Genomic DNA, 17500 nt, shown 5'->3' with positions numbered 1-17500 from the left:
GGGGATTAATTGAAAATTAGGGCCTCCATCCTCGTCAAGAAGTTAATTTTCTTTTGCGTTACGTCCGATCTACGACTTGCCCTTTTAGAACCAATCATGTTGGGGGCCTTCGGACAGTTAACAATCATTCGCCGAAGTCGAGGTGAATAATTGTTTTAGTATAATTACATAGGTGATCGTTATATTGCTGAATTTTTTCCCCCAACAGCGTACGCTCTCATTGGGGAAGTAGTATACAAAAATTTGGTTTATCAACGGAGTTGATAATGTAAATTGGCCACCGTACAGAGATTCTAAAAGCTGACGTTTCGAGCTTTAGCCCTTCGTCAGAGCGAATCGAGGGATTATGGGTTACGTGTAGTTTTTATAGTAGAGTAGGAGCTACGCTATTGGTGGTAACATGGCAAAGTGAAAAATAGGAATATATTAGTTAAATGAAAAGCGTTCGTTAATACCGTGAGGATTAAGGGTGCCGATTTGAAAGATGAATTTTTGTTCCAGATTCTTGCGGCTTTCCGTCGTACCTAGATGTAGGGAAAGGCCGCAGATAGCCATGTGTTTTTTGGAGTGGTTAGGCAGATTAAAATGGCGAGCGACTGGCTTAGATACATCTTTTCGCAACCTCCACTTATTTCATTCAAACGCGACAAAAACGTAGGCAACTTTTTAGTTAGAAGCTCGCTCAAAACTAACGAGCAACCCGGCACTTTCAAATGCGCGCGCTCACGATGCAAAACTTGTCTTTTCATTGTTAACACTAGCAAGATATCGGGACCTAAGCGATCTGTTAAGATCACCGATCGTTTCACATGTACCTCCTCAAATGTCATTTATTGCATAACCTGTACGTTATGCAATAAATTATACATTGGTGAGACAGGTAGACGACTAGGTGACCGATTCCGCGAACACCTTCGCGATGTTGAGAAGAATGACAAGGATGCATCTAAGCCAGTCGCTCGCCATTTTAATCTGCCTAACCACTCCAAAAAACACATGGCTATCTGCGGCCTTTCCCTACATCTAGGTACGACGGAAAGCCGCGAGAATCTGGAACGAAAATTCATCTTTCAAATCGGCACCCTTAGTCCTCACGGTATTAACGAACGCTTTTCATTTAACTGATATTTTCCTATTTTTCACTTTGCCATGTTCCCACCAATAGCGTAGCTCCTACTCTACTATAAAAACTACACGTAACCCATAATCCCTCGATTCGCTCTGACGAAGGGCTAACGCTCGAAACGTCAACTTTTAGAATCTCTGTACGGTGGCCAATTTACATTATCAACTCCGTTGATAAACCAAATTTTTGTATACGCTCTCATTGGTTACGTCGAGGTCACATGACATCTAACAATAAAACTGTTTCCCGCCAAATTAAAAGTCTCTTAGCGGGCAACAGTGCAAATCTATGACGTCAAAGGGTAACAGTTAACCGCGAATGTTTCCCTCGGCTGCGACTCTGGGAAACTTCGAGATTCTCGGAAAACAAAACAAACCATTTCCCTCGGGACCATTCACTAAGTGTTTAAAACAATTAATTTCTTCGTCTGTCACCCCGACAAAACGACTTGCGGCGATTTTGAAAAAAACCGCCTAGGATTATCGCGTAATAATCACTTCAAGGGCAACGAAACAGCGCAGAGAATTTTCAATAATCACAAATGTAATTATACTAATGAGATTTCGCTTCCCCGCGAAACCAAATTCCATCTATGATATCCGGAGCTTTGGTCGCTCGTGTTCTCCTTGCAACCCGTGCAATTACGCGAAATGCGTTTACAAGATTCTCTTTGATTGCACCTCTTAGGGAAACATCCAAGGTCCCGTGGCCAGAAGGGAGAAAAGGGGGAACCCGGAGTCCCCGGTAGAGCAACGCTAGTAAGAGGCAACTCCGGTCTCCCGGGACCACCTGGACCTCGAGGACCTGCAGGACCTCCCGGTAATAAAGGGGAACCAGGACAACAAATACAAGGACCTCCTGGACCCCCGGGAGAACCTGGGCGTCCTGGTATCAGCTTTTCGGTGAGTACTAAGGAGACCAGACAAACCTTCCGCGATTATTTGCACTTCACCTGCTTCTCCCCTGCATTCACGTGATCTGTCTAGACGGTAGCTTCGTTATTGCTGTTTTATTGCTACTATCTAAGATTATACGGGTTCGGTGCCGTAGAACAGCCGATCTCTCGAGACTCAACAAATCACCCAACGTCAATTCTCTTCTCCACCTCCAGAATAGTCCATTTTACAGTTGTGTGCTTAGTTACCTATGAATGAAAGTGAGGCTAGAGTTGACCAACCTCACTGCTTTTCTTATGTAAATTCTTACTAATTTATTCTTAAAACATTAGCATAAGAAAAGGAGGAAGGTCTGTATCATAACAAGGTCAACACCAGCCTCACTTTCATTTAAAGGCCTGGTAACTAAGCACGCAAAGGTAAAGAGGTCTATTGCACGAAAAAACAAATCCAGGCCTCGGTTGTTCGAAGAGTGGATAGCGCTATCCATCGGATAAATCACTATCCAGCGGATAAACACTAGCAAAACCAATTGAGTTATCCAGTGGATAGCGCTATCCACTCTTCGAACAACTGAGAATTGAACTATATAGGTATTGACCGAATGCAAAAATGGCCTCCAACAAATTATTCTTTTGTATTTGTGTTAATTAGCCTAACTAGTCTCGTTTTACAGCCCAAATTCTTTCAAATTTACGCGTGTCAACGAGGCTAGTTAGGCTAATTAACACAAAGACAAAAGAATAATTTGTTGGCGGCCATTTTTGCATTCGGTCAATACCTCGTAGAATCCCAAGCGATAACATATTTTAATATGTTATAATATGTTATAATATGTTATTTTAATATGTTATAATAGTCATCTTAAAAGATGACTACTCAGCTAGTTCGTTTTTATCTCAGATTGAAGATTTTACGACCCTGAAAGATCAGATGAAAATGTTGTCAGCCGTAGTTTCAGAACTGCAAGAGAAAGGTAACTGCAAAATGGAAAACAAATATCTTTAAGTAAACACAAGGGGCACATTGCGATTACATGTTTATTACATGAATGGCAAAATTATTCAGAGAAGCCCGTTCACTAATGCCGCGAGAAATGACAATCAACTGAACATGCTTTCATTCGGTTAAAGTTTAATTCAATAAAACGATGCTGTCGACAGAAATAGTGCTTAATTTAATTAAACTGTGTTTTACATGTGGACAAAAGGCAGTTTAATCAGGGTTCGGAATCTGGAAGAGGATTCTCTTGTAACTTCGCTTGCTCTGGATAAGCAACTCAAGCAACTGTTAACCAATCAGGATCAAGTAATCATGCCCTCTTGATTACCAAAGGTTCCCTCATGATTAAGAAGAAAATCCCCTCCGTCTCAACCAATCAGCATTCAGTAAAATTGCCCGGTATGTGATAATGGTGGACTAATTCAAATCCTGCATTTTGATTGGCTACGCTACTAGTAATAGTCCTCGAGTAGCGAAAAGCGTGATGCTTTCTTTCGTTTTATTCCCAAATAAATATTTCTTTAACTTGCATTTGCTAAATTTATTATTGCTTTTTCTGTCCGACTAGTTGGGTGATACTAAAACAATTAGACCCTTCGCCTGCAAGGGCTACGGGTCTAATTGTTAATTATTTTTATCATCATTGTGACCATCAACACAGTAAACCTTGGCCAAACTCAATCGACACACCGTAAACATGAAAAGACTTAAGTCATTGTGATCAAATCAGTAGTGTTAAAACGCACGCCTTTATTTTTTTTATTTTAGTTTCAAGATGTGAATGTGCTGGCGATGAGCATAGCCGAGGACTGGCGAAGAACACTGAGGTTACCATAGACCCACCCACCCCACCGAACAAGAAATTTCAAAGCACACAGACAACCACTCAAATGTCATTAGACAAGTTATTCGGCCCGCCAGCTCGCTAAAAAACCTTTCGTGGACATTCAGTCCGGTTTTCTTATTTCAACATTCAACAAACAGCGTCTGCTCATTGCGACGAATGTGTGCAGACGCAAATGCCGATGCATTTAGAAGAACTTATTTTACGCGACATTTTACGCTTCTTTTCATTTTCTAGCGGATGCTTTAGCTACAAAAATTATTCTTCTCTGCGAAGGAGAGGAAGGATATGTGCAATAAAGTAATTATTCTACAAAAGAATGGTCGATCAATAAAACTGACCGGACTACGATGCACTCCTTCCGTTACTGCCGGTTCATCGAAATTTCAACTCCCTTTCCAGTGTTTCTGTGCGACCAGCTTTCCTTCCACTCTTACTTTTTACGTAAGAACCATCTTTCCACTTCCAATGCCATTTTAAATCACTTGCAAAAGCCATGCATCGGACGACCGATTGATCACATGCAGCGAGAAAATCACAATTTCCGCAAAAGTTGAGGACTCTGCCCTGGGAGGCAAAAACTATCAAACAAGTTGGATATTTTATTCAGATGTTCGCCGAGGCGATTTCAAACCAAAGCTGCCGCACATTAGGGGAGACGGTGGTAAATTAAAGGAGTGCTTTTATGCTCTCAAGTTATCCTGGAGATCGGCTGGTCTTTCATACATACTCTTTTTTTTAAAAAGAATATATTTTATAAGAATATCCTGGCTGAAATTTGCGAAATTTTAGGAATATTTTACGGATAAAGCCGAGGCTGAGATTTTGAAAAGGATAGATATAATTTTGTGTTGAAACGTCTGTAAATACAATACGATTTTATGTTTTTAACTTAAACGTATAAAATTATTCCTTTCTCTGAACGGCGAAACTAGCCCGGCGAAACGATAGCTATAGCAAAAAGTTCAACGCTAGTGACAGTTCGATGAACGGTACATGTAATACATATGTACAGTATTCAGCACAAAAGACAAACTAAAAAGTATTATGGCAAATTCTTTCTTTTTTAAATGACAAAACCTAGCGAAAACAGATCTAGATACCAAACACTTGGAATTGATACCCCAATAAATTCTAAAACGGAAATGTCATAAGCTATAATTTAAGAATAATACAAGAATATTTTCAGCCTAAAATCGGCAGAAAAATAAGAATATTCAGCCTGGGCCGGAAAAACAACACTCTTATAAAAAAAAAGAGTGTACCGGATCTGAAATAATTGGTGTCCATAAAACAAAAGAACAGAGCGAACATAACAATCCCTAATTAGCAAGGCCTAATCGGAATAAATAGTTCTTTTGTCCTCAGCAAGTTTAGTCCGGCATATGAAAGCCTACCCTGGAGATCTCATTCAAATCTAGGGAACACTTTGTTCTGATGAGATTTCAGTGATAAGGGCACCACGTGGTGTCCAAAATGATGATAATGAAGACCTTTAGATTCTAGGACGAGGACGAGAACCAGTACGAGTTTTGACTCCCCGTTTTTAGCGAAAATACTTGGAAAATTTTATAACTGTACGATTAATCTTACTCTTTGTTAGCAGTATAGGTTACACAGTTATTCTTATTAGGCTGATTTAGCAACAGAACGGGAACGTCAGTGGCGACGGCGCGCGCAGAAAAAACGTCCAATGAGAATTCAGAATAGAATAGACTCCACTCCTTTTTTCTCTATTCTAAATTCTCATTGGTAATTTTGCTGCGCGCGACGTCGCCACTGACGTTCCCCTTCTGTTGCTAAATCAGCCTAATGAGCCTAAGTGCTGATCGAAAAATGCCAAAACTGCTACCGTGTTGTTGAGTTGTTTTGACACGACGACGTTTTCGCCAAACCTATCACGTTTTCCCCGCCAAAATGACGCTGGTTTGCGCGCGCTCACTGTTGTTCTATAAGAAAATCTCGTACTCGTAGTCGTTCTCGTCCTAGAATCTAAAGCTCTCTCATGCACCTCTTTTGGCGGTCACTGGACAAAAGTAGAGAGCTTAAGCAACGACGACGGCGACGGCAACGGCAACGAGAACGTCATCTCGAAACATAAATTCGCGTTCTTGTAATCACTTCGTGACTATTTAAGTCAGCCTTTTAATATGACAAGGGTGTGGTAGGTCCTCAAGAATAGAGAGCTTTAGATTCTAGTGCGAGACTTTCTCATAAGACAAGAGTGAGCGCGCGCAAACCAGCGTCATTTTGGCGGGCAAAACGTGATAGCGTCGTCATTTTAGTACGAGGTTTTGCAAAAATATCGTCGTATCAAAACAAGTCAACAACACGGTAGCAGTTTTGGCATTTTTGATGAGCAAAAAGGCTCAGTTACCAGCAATAAGAATAACTGAGCAACCTATACCGCTAACAAAGAGTAAGATTAAGCGTACGGGTTATAAATTTCCTTAGTATTTTCGCTAAAAACGGGCAGTCAAAACTCGTACTCGTTCTCGTCCTCGTTTTATGACACTGGTGGGAACGGCGCTTAATTCAGTAGGGGGGCAAAGGAAAATTTATCTTTTTAAGTGCCGACAACCTTCATAAAATCTCCAATTTCGCTATTTCACGTTGTTAGGGACCTTTACGCAAGAACGACGACGACGGCTACGAGAACGTTGTCTAAAAATATTACTTTAGCTAAACACGAACAGAATAATTGTTACAAATTATCGCAAGTGGCTTATTTTTTCCCGTTACTGTGATAATTTTGCGATTACTCCAAGTCGATCGGCATTGAAAGTGTGTGCCCACATTCCAGAAATAAAATTGATGAGAACGGTGTGGATATTTGGAGAGAAAATTGAGAATTTTTCGTCAGGTGCTCACGTCCTCGGCACAACCTCGTCATATTTGGACACTTCACGTCGCTGCCACGACGAGAACGGCACACAACCCACCCCAAACAGTTTTCCAAGCGACTTCCGTTCGCAAAAAAGGTTACACACATGACTGGAATCACAAAGCCATCTCTTTTGCTATCAGGCTCCAGTAAGTAACTAAATAGGAGAGAATTTTCAAGAGAATAAAGGAACGGCGGTAAGTCGTCATTTCGGCAGTATCAAGATTCTTGTTCGAACACACAAGAAATTCAAAATTCGATGGACACGGAAAATATTTACCTGATAAAAAGTTTTCATTTAGCGGGAATGACCGATGTTTCATCTAACGGTGTATTTTGTTGAGTAATTTTAAACTCGTCCGGTTGCTACCATAACATTGACAACAAAACAAAAAAAATTCCTTCGCGCAAGGTTGAGACCGATGATCACTAGCCACTTTTCATTTCTTTGTTACACAATCTTATTTACTACGCAAGAGTGAATTCGTCGCATCAGAATGAGAAATGTCCAGTTACGCCAACCTCGTCCCCAGAGTCTCTCTTCTTAGAAGAGAGGCCCCGGGGACGTGTGTTTCTATACGAAAATTGTCTCCTCCTTTCTTTTCTTCGTCAATACTGTGCCAGGCTTGTGCTGAGCTTCAGGGTGTTTTTCAAGCTCCGTTGGACACTGGCTTACCTGTCAATCAAAAACAAAGTTGTTACTTTCGAGTTACAAACACTTCCTATTCAGCCAATCAGAAACGAATTCAAGGCCCCGGATGAGCACCCGCGCTTGCTTTTTCCCGCCATTCGTTCGTTATTTTCATGTCATTTCTGATTAGTTCTTTCAAACAACAGGGACCTTGCACAACGACCACGTCGACGGAGACAAGAATTCGGGAAAAAAGGGTTTATACACCTTATTCCAAAATGGCCATGATTTTGTCTTTGTTTGCTTGCAAATTAGCCCTTGATGCCTCGTTCAAGGTTAAATAATAAAAAGAATACTAAAATGGTGGCCATTTTGGAATAAGGTGTATAAGGGGTGCTAAGCAGAATTTGAGCAGAAATTACCCTTTGACTCCCAAGATCAAAAAGTTCATTCTCCTAATTACTTCCATAGATTTCTTTGTTGACTGTTCATGAGAATTTGGCCTTACATCAGGATCATACCCTTAATTAAGCTGATAATAATCTTCATTCTCAATACTTGTATGAAAGTGAGAGGTGAATTTACATACTGATCACTCCTGAGATTAAGTGCAGACAGAATAAGCCATTTTACGTGCAAAATTTATCCAAGCCCACCGCGAAACTGTAAAGAAATAATTTCTCTGTGTTCTCACCGGACTCGCGATCAACGTCTGTTTGAGATCATAAAAAACGGCCGAGTCTTCCTGTGTCAAGAACGAGACAGCAACTCCAGTTTTTCCCGCTCGACCGGTTCGACCGATACGATGAGTGTAGGCTGGATACGAACAAAAGCATACAATGTTAGAAAACTCGCCTTTTTATTTTACCAAATAATATCGCATTTACACCAACTAAACCGACATAACTTTGCATGGCTTAAATAAACCAGTTTTTAAGCTAAGTTCACACTGACCAAAACATGATTCAATCCAGTGCATGCTTTGCGCGACGCACACGTTGTGACTTCGGACGCATGCAAAACCGGGGCTGCACGTGCCATATCTAAAATTCATTCGTGCGTCTAAAAATGAATATGCTAATCAGCTCAGTTCTTCAAAGCGTGGCCTCTCCCGATAAGTTCTTCCTTGTGCAATATGCAAGCGATTCACCCAAAACGAATACATTGTCCAGCAAAGATATCCTGAGTAAGACAACGCATGTCACAGAAAATGAGCAACAGGAACCTTTAAACGTTGCACTTACCTTCGATAGATTTGGCCATGTCATAGTTAATAACCAGCGAAACATCCCTGGAAGACAATGGAAATGTGAAATCAGGTTGAAAGAATTCCTCTACATAACCAAGGTTAAGGACGGTGCCTACTATTGTCATTGCGCATACGTTCTGCGCACCTCGAGCTACTCGGGTTTCCTATAAGTGGTGCTTGTTACTAATACAGCGATATTTTTCCGCGGTTTAAAACTATGTGAAGAAAGCAGACCCTAGCAAGTACACTTGGTACCCAAATAGAAGGTTGGGGTAACCATGCATAATTAAGCTTCAATTTGGAAAAGAAAGCCATACATTGCTTTGTATTTTAAAGCTTTTTACAAATATTGTTGATTAATAGCCCTTTTCGCGGTTAGTTTTTCTTACCTGCATTACAATATAATCTATCTAGCATGTATGTGAGGCAATTTCGGGCGCGTCTCAAAAACGCGCGTGCTTAGGCTCCCTATTATCTTTGAAAAATGCGTGGTTACCCCCAATTTCCTTTTTGGATACCAAGTGCACTTGCTAGGGTCTGCTTTCTCCACATCGCCGCGCTAACTCGTGAAACACAAATCAGTCTAGCATATGATCAGTGTGACTAGAGGTGCAGCTTACGAAGGGAGGGAGGTAGACAAATGAAGACACAACGTACTTGATATCGATACCACGGCCCGCCACATCGGTAGCGACTAGGATGTCCTTAGCCCCAGCCTTGAGACTTGACAAAGCGAATTCTCTGAAAAACGAGAAGCACACGGCTTTTGTTAACAACAAAGACTTAAAGGTTTACGACGGCGATGTCGACGAGACCACAACAGAATAGAGTGTTTTCCACTCACGTGATCAGTAACCTTGTTTTTCCACCGAAAAAAAAAGAAAACGTTTGCATGATAATAGAGCTCAATTCCCAGAAGATTAGTTGGGTACACCAACATGGCCGCCGTCACGTCACATGAAAACACTCTATAGCGACATTTCTCGTTACGTCACCCATTGTTATTAATATGCCAACCAGAAGCTAACTGGCTGTTGAAACAAAAACGTCTTTTGTACCGTGGTTGGTAAATTTCAATATCAAAATGAATTGTGACGTCAATCACTCAATGTTTGTAAACAAGAAATACCGTTACAGAAAACCTGAAGCGCGAAATGACCAAATCACAAGTTCTATGGAAAACGTAATAGCACGCCATGACAAATTTCTAATTTTTACTTTGACCAAACTTCAAACCAATTCAGTTAGTGTGGGTAGTCAAAATCCTAGGTTGGTTATTGAGGTGAGGGGAAAACCGGAATACGCGGAGTAAAACCTCTCGTAGCAGAGTTGAGTACCAACAAACTCAACCCACACATGCCGCCAATTCTGGGAACCGAACCCGTGCCACATTCGCCCTTGTCACACGGCGGCCATATTGTCCCGGGAGACCAAAAGAGCTTTGTTTTACCACGCCAAGCCTCGCAGTAGAAACCATGGGGGTGAGGCTTGGCGTGGTAAAACAAAGCTTTTTTGGTCTCCCGGGACAATATGGCTGCCGTGTGATAAGGGCGAATTGGTGGGAAGCGAGTGCTCTCACCATTGCATCATCCGTGCTTCCCTAAACATGGATGATTGCACTAAATTGAATACATTAAAACAATCAACACAAAACGATGTTATGGACCAAGTGAGCATACAACGGTGAATCAATCATTCTCTATCTTTGCTTTGACGTTGAAAAAGTGTTCGCAATTTGTTTCACGGAACAATGTTTGGCAAGATTAAAACAAAGCTTCTCCTTATTCCCGCCAAGGAAACTCCTAATATGAGCAGTAAACAGTTCGATTGCCCAATCACATTACTGCATTTCAAATGACGTCAAAGCGAAATGCCGATAGCTTTCCAGAAAGTTCCACGGGGAGATGACGTTGTTTGCATCCGCGTTGGCTAAGCCAATGAAAATTCGCGCTCGTTTGTTTTTGTTCGATAAGCCAATGAAATATTTTGCATTTTTGTTTACGTTCTGTTTTTACGTTTATTTTTCAATGTCGTATATATGAAAGTCGCTCTGTAGGATACCGATACTTTGCCTACATCGCACAAAAGGATCGAGTACAACAACTGCGACATGAAGCGAGAAAACATATCAGCTCACCTCTGTTCTTGGTTTCGTCCGCCATGAAGTGTGGTGGCCCGGAACTAGAGAAACGAACAGGGGATGAGAGAGAACGCTTAGAAAAAAGCAAACTGCAAAGGGATGGCAATTTCGCATGAGATGCAACTACTCTGAGAACAAGAACATATATCTGGGATGAACAGACTTGAAAACGCACCAATCAAACTGCGCGAGCCTGTAGCCTAGGTTTCACCATGAAGACGTAAACAAAAGATCTTGTTACTGCTCTCCAAAATTAAACGACGAGCTCAAACTAAGTTCTATTCTCAGTTGACGTCCCCGTAGCCATCGCCAACCTTTTTATAGCTTACTGTTTACTCGTTTTAACATTTTGTCTCTAAAGAGTGGATGCAAACCAGGCCTTTGACTTGAATCACCCTTTGGCTAGCGCTATCTCTGCTTCGATGAACTCGTGCCCTAGAACATCGGTCCGTCCATAAGACCGAAAATTTGCCTTCGAAAACTAGCTTCGGAAAAAAAACCAACTGGAACCATGAAACGAAGGCAACAACATTAAGTTTCATGAAACTATTGAAGAATAAACGGTGAAAACGTCTTGTCAGCTTCAAATTTGCTGCTTTTGTTTCCTTGCTTGTATAGAGATTTTGAAGCACCACAAATGCAACAACGATAACAAAACTTACGCCCATTTTCTCTAAAGACTTCGCTAGCACATCCGCCCCCTGAAAAGGAGAAAGAAATTGTCTGCTTACTAAGGCCCCGTCCACACGTATCCGGATATTGGCGTCCACACGGTACCGGATTCATATCGGATTCAAAAATATCCACTCTGGAGAGCGTATTCAAAAAGTTCCGGATTCGCCAGCGAACTCGCCGGATACGTGTGGACGGAAGGCGTATCCGGAAAGAAAAAGTTGCGGATTCAAAAATATCCGGATCACTTCGTGAGCCCCGATAATATTGGGTTTTTAAACCAGGGACAAAGATAAGGACAAAAATGAAGCCCTGCAAAGCATGCATCGCCACTAAATGACGGAACAGAAAGAGCTCCTACGATTAAAGACGCGATTTTTTTTTTAACTTCACATATTTTCGAAAATGTAAGCATCCATTACTTACAATGCCAGCTTTTAAAGCAAAATCTCGTTGGGGAGTTGAAAAACTTAAGATGCACTTTTGGAATAGAAAGGACATGTAAGCTTGTTTTGGGCAATTTAAAGGCCTATGTTCACCCAAAAAATTGCGCGCTTGTGTTGTTGTTTCGAAATAGTTCCAACGTTTTGATTGGGTGATTTTGGATTTTCCGTCTGTGCGAAATTCAACGCGACGCCCAATATCTTTTGGGTGGCGAGCATGGGACTTTAAAACTTAAACTAAAGCAGCTCGGTAACACTTGCCTTCTTTTGATTGACAAATATCAAGATTGGTGGATCAAAGCCAGCATTCAAAGTATCCAACAGCTTTCTCCTGTGAAGACAAGAGAAAACACCACTATTCAGCAAAGACGAAGGAGATCAAGGTATCGTTCTACGGTCATTACATACATACATACATACATACATACATACATACATACATACATACATACATACATACATACATACATACATACATACGTACGTACGTACGTACGTACGTACGTACGTACGTACATACATACGTACGTACGTACATACATACGTACGTACGTACGTACGTACATACATACATAACGTTTAGAAGAAAGACAACTTCACAGCGTAGCGACTTCAAGTTTCATGTTTAGACAATCATCAGGCTACAGATCTTACATTTGCATTCTAACTCATTTAAAGACCATTCTAATACTCAAGGGGAGCGTGCTATTTTAAGTTCGACAAAAGGTATTTGTTCTTGTGTTTGCATTTAGAAATTAACTCGTTTCTTTTGTTCAGTAGGTGGCGTGTATCTGCTTTTATTATGTACAACTTTTCTGTAAGGCACAGGTCGCATCTCTTTGATCCACATTCGTATGGTGAGGCGAAAGACTATTGCCCAGCGTAGCAATAGAGTCTTTCGCCTCACCTTCCTTTAGATTCAGCCAGTGTTAATTCCGGGCGGATTACCTCTTTTCTTGTTCTTTAACTATGTACACCTTCTGTTCAACTCTCTCGACTGGTCTTCCTGTGACAAACAGTAACAAAGCATTACAATATGGCGAGATGTCTCTTAAAACCTCTTGACAAGCACAAGCTTGAAACGATATTTAAGGTAGTTTCCCGGGGCTTGTATGCGGTATAAGAAATAGACTAAAAAATAATGATGCAAGGCTAGCTGTACGGCTGTGAGGATGGACATTTTTTCTTTTTCCAATATTTTGTCCTGACTTCTTCAGGGAGTTTAATTATAATCTAAAAATTATTTGCTAGTTAGATCTCCCAAGGTCCGGCACTTCTACTTTTGTTTCGCTGCATAAAAAATTTTTCCACTATAACAACTAGAGCTGTTTTAAGAGAGTATCTTTTAACCAAAGTAAATATTTCGACCAATCAACAGAAGTATTAAAAGCTAAAAAAAATTACTTTGACCAATCACAACAGACGAAGCTTATTAGCCAAATTAGCCAATCATAACACTACGCGAATGCGTGCAGCCGCTGATAACCGCGGGAAAACAGCAAGGGCAAGTAAAATTTCTTTTGTCTCTTTATTGGCTAAGAATGTACCGCGAGATCTCTTCAAGGCATTCACTAAGCATAACTACGCATAACTAAAGCAACCGCAAATACACAGAACTGAAAACCGCTCAAAACGAGTAATTTCTTCTCCTTTGAAATTGCGTAACGCAACAACTGATGTAATATGCGAACGTTTTATCCTTGAACTGCGAATATAAAACGATTTTATAATTATTTTAAAGATCAGTGCAGTTAGGCTAAAACCTGAACGGGACTCGAAACCCATGACTGTACGAAGCGCTACGTACGTCTTTACAACTTCAGATGTTAACTGCGCGTTGCAAGTAATTTCGCGAACGCGAGTGAAAACCTTTAAGACCGTTGGTTCTGGTTTTTCGACGTCCACTCAAAAAACGTTCTTCATGAATTATCTCTTTTGTCTTAGTTAACCAACATTTGCCAAAATTCCATAATCCACGTTAATGAAAAAGAAATGACTTGTGATTGTAATTACCTATGGAACCTATGTAGACCACAGCAGGACGTCTGAAAAATAAAGAAGAAAACATGTTATTCGTCATTTAAGGCTTTTGGCTGCCATAACCGTGTTCCATAAAGCCTGGATCGACATCGAGTTGGCTGTGGCGCCTTCTAAAACATGACTGGGCCTTGGAAATGTAGTTTCTTATTTATACATCATCTAATTGGTGCTGGAACATAAGAGAAATGGTGGTAGCACTAATTGTATTAAACACATCAAACTGATGAAAATGAACGCTGTTTTGCCATGAGCACTTTGTGATAGGCCTAAAAAATCTTGCCTCATTTTCGTGACCAATCAAAAACGAAATCACAACAAATGGAGCCTCGATCGCAAGAGCTTTCCGTGCTAGGCGCCTATGCGTTATCGTTTCGTCCTGGCCCGGGTAGCTTGTAGCATGGATAGCGCTAACCAGCGTTAAATACCATGGAAACCAAAAGGTTTTGATGCCTCTTAACCAACGGTTAGCGCTAACCAGGCTTCGAGCAACCGGTCCTGGGATCATTTGACTTGCCTGAGGTAACTTCTTGCCAGGCGTTCCACTTGTGGTGGCATTGTGGCAGTAAACATGACGGTCTAAGGAAAGCAGCCGCAAAAATCGAAAAAAGAAAGCGTTAATAGGGAGTTTAAGCAAGGACAACCCCAATGTCAACGAAAACGTCCCTTCAAAATATAACTTAGCGCTTATCGAAAGTTGTTGTACAAAATGGGCGAAGCATCATGTGACTGGCTTTGTACCGCCTGTTTTAAAGTAAAGATGGACAATGAACGGTTTGTTTTTGTATGGTCACGTTGTCGTCAAAACCTAAAATTTGGTGCTGTCACGTTGTTGTTTTGTGGAGTACGGCAGAGAAATGCACTGAAATGCGTGCCGCACGTGCAGCACGAGTTTTTTTTCTTTTTTAGCCAATAATATTCTTGCTTTGTGGGGTTGCCCTTGCCGTCATTTATTAGGGAGCTTAAGATTTTAAGACGGCGACGGCAAGAACAACACCGCAAAACAATGATATCATTGGTTAAAAGAGCATAAATAAACGTGCAGCACGGATTTTAGGACGGATTCTTGCGGTACTCTGCGTAAGGACGAAGAAAGGAAAGGAAAGAAAAGGAAAGGAACTTTATTTAAGTGTCTAGTCGAGTAGTTCTAGCGCTGGAGCACTAACTGGGGACACTGTCAACTGAAATTGACAATTGACGCAAATCAAATCAAATGTTGGTTTTTGAGGGGAGGAGAAACCCGGGGCGTTTTCCATTTGCAAAAAATTTCCAGAAATTTCGGTGGAAATTTCCATCGGGTGAAAAACGTGTTCCATTTAACTCAGGTCCGTTCGCCGCCCAGTGATTGCGATTTTACGCGCCAAAATTTAAAAATGTAGCCGTGAATAGCCTGCAAGAGGTAAGACCTTTCAAAAGTTGTAAATGGAACACACATTTCCATCGGAAAGTTTCCAACGGGAAAACAGAACTACCTTTTCAGAAGTTCCGTTTATTCCGGAAAGTTTCCAGTGGAATGAACCAAAAACGTGTGTTCCATTTACATCCCAACCGGAATTTCCGGAATTTCTTGGTAAATGGAAAACGCCCCCGGAGTACCCGGGGTAAAACCTCGGCTCGGTGCAGAGTAGAGAACCAACAAACTCAACCCACATATGACGCTGAGTCTGGGAATCGAACCCGGGCCACATTGGTGGGAGGCGAGTGCTCTCACCACTGCGCCATCCCTGCACAACACTGCAGTCTATCTCCTCTCACCAACAAAATAAGGTCAAGAGGATTGAGATTTCCTCTGCTATAGAAAGAGGGATGAATTTGTCTTTCAACTACTGTTATGATGAAAGCCTATATAGAGGAGAGCAGCCTAAGAACAACATCTGCATCCTTAAAGAGGTTACAGGACTTAGGGTTAGGACTTAAGCTAACCCTAACCCCAACCTTTGTGATGGTAATTAGGTCTACTATACATATGACTGAAAACTAATTGTTACAAGAAAAACTTCGCACTTAGACTCGCTTTCAAGAGGAGGCAGGCATGAACTCGGAAATGGATTATAAGTGGCATTTCTGAACATAATGAAATGAGCCGCAAAAAAAAGTACATTACATTTTGAGTGTCGCACGAGATATCTTCTCGGCCAAACCCCGATTCCTTTCTTTACACACCTGTCTGAACTTCTCTTTTCCCATGTAAGCCAATAACTTTTCTGGATCTTCCGCGTCTTCTGAATCGGGTTTCACGTTGCTTACCGGAAGATGTTCCAAGATCTTCTGGACTTCCGGTTCAAAGCCCATGTCAATCATACGATCGGCCTGCAGCGACAACCACAGTCTCGATTTGTAAATTTTGATTGCCATGCTTGTCCAATTTGTATAAATAATCACATGATTCCGAGTGCAATTTAGAATAAATAAGCACGAGTGCACTTTTTCAAAGACGAACAAAATTTGTGGTCTTTGAAAAAAAAATTGCAAATGCTTATTTATTCGGAATAGGCTTTTTTCGAAATATTAAAATTCAGCTTGAAAGAGAGGTCTAGAGGACAAAGACAAAGAAAAGTGGATGATATGCAAATATTTTTCACATTCGTTCCAAAAATGTTTCTACTGTTTTTGTCCTCACCGCCTCACTATCAAGCTGAATATTTGATATTTCGAAAATGGCCTATATTGCACGAGAAAACTCATGCGATTACTAATGATATACATGCATTTCAACTATCTGCACTCTGTTTGGAATTGACGTGCTCTCAGCCAATCAACGAGCTGAAATTCTTGCAGGTTTGTTATTTGAAAACAAATATGAACATTGTTCGTCCAGGACTCCATGTTTCTCAAGTTTACACAACAATTTGACTTTCTTTCGTCCACTAATTTTAAAATTGGACAGCGCGGAGTTCTGTTACTTAGGGTGCTTTCCTTTTGGCAGAACTGGCCGGCCAGACCCGTCAGTTTGCAAAGAAAATACAATAATTTGAAGGAACACTTGCACGATAATCCCTCGCATTCTTCCAGAGGAGTATATATCATCCTCAAAGTGTGTTACTTTGAAGGCGTTGTAGAGTTAGTTCTTCCAAATGCCCGGTGTGGCCGGTCAGTTCCGTCAAATGGAAAGCACCCTTAGTAAAAACAGGTTTGTCTTGTTCAAAAAGTCGGTTAAGTCTGCATTATCAAATCAAGCAGCGCTTTTCACTGCCATGAAATCCACTGACGCTGATTGGCCAACAATCAGACCCGTCATATTACTTGGCATTTGATTGGTTACTTGAAAGTATCACGATTTTAATTGGACAGTTGCCCAAATGTTAAAGAAAAACCCATCTGCTGGCAGTACATGTATTACGTCAGAACTCGTCCATATCAAATTGGGTTCCATGAAAAAGTTAAGTCAAATTACCCCTTTTGGCTCTCAACAAGCCGTCTAATTCACATAAAGATCTGACCATCGCGTGAGTAATATAAAATTTAATTATAATCGCTTATCCTATGTGTTATTCAGAACCAAGTCAGGTTTGGTCTATTTCGCAAACGCGCAGAAAATCTCACACACACATGTCATCGCTTACCTCGTCAAGAACA

At 41.0% G+C, this 17500-nt stretch overlaps 2 protein-coding genes across 2 annotated transcripts in view; one reads left to right on the top strand and one right to left on the bottom strand.

The window, feature by feature from the left end:
• Nucleotides 1–4216, top strand: part of LOC138013055 (collagen alpha-1(XXVI) chain-like) — a 12562-nt gene extending 8346 nt beyond the window's left edge. Inside the window, exons 6-8 of the mRNA XM_068860020.1 lie at nt 1814–2028; nt 2926–2998; nt 3793–4216. Coding sequence (XP_068716121.1) covers nt 1814–2028; nt 2926–2998; nt 3793–3953 — 449 coding nt within the window. The 3' untranslated portion in view covers nt 3954–4216. The remainder of the gene's footprint in view (nt 1–1813; nt 2029–2925; nt 2999–3792) is intronic.
• Nucleotides 4217–7178: 2962 nt separating this feature from the next.
• LOC138013040 (probable ATP-dependent RNA helicase DDX23) overlaps nt 7179–17500 on the bottom strand; it is a 37753-nt gene continuing 27431 nt past the window's right edge. Inside the window, exons 19-30 of the mRNA XM_068860001.1 lie at nt 17488–17500; nt 16088–16234; nt 14442–14503; nt 13901–13932; nt 12836–12893; nt 12149–12218; nt 11435–11473; nt 10770–10813; nt 9290–9373; nt 8628–8674; nt 8078–8199; nt 7179–7428 (exon numbers count right to left, since the gene is read on the bottom strand). The exon at nt 17488–17500 is cut by the window's right edge and continues 37 nt beyond it. Coding sequence (XP_068716102.1) covers nt 7327–7428; nt 8078–8199; nt 8628–8674; nt 9290–9373; nt 10770–10813; nt 11435–11473; nt 12149–12218; nt 12836–12893; nt 13901–13932; nt 14442–14503; nt 16088–16234; nt 17488–17500 — 820 coding nt within the window. The 3' untranslated portion in view covers nt 7179–7326. The remainder of the gene's footprint in view (nt 7429–8077; nt 8200–8627; nt 8675–9289; nt 9374–10769; nt 10814–11434; nt 11474–12148; nt 12219–12835; nt 12894–13900; nt 13933–14441; nt 14504–16087; nt 16235–17487) is intronic.

The sequence above is a fragment of the Montipora foliosa genome, chromosome 8 (assembly GCF_036669935.1).
Source record: "Montipora foliosa isolate CH-2021 chromosome 8, ASM3666993v2, whole genome shotgun sequence".
Classification (NCBI taxonomy): Eukaryota; Metazoa; Cnidaria; class Anthozoa; order Scleractinia; family Acroporidae; genus Montipora; species Montipora foliosa.
This window is presented reverse-complemented; position numbering and strand designations above follow the sequence as displayed.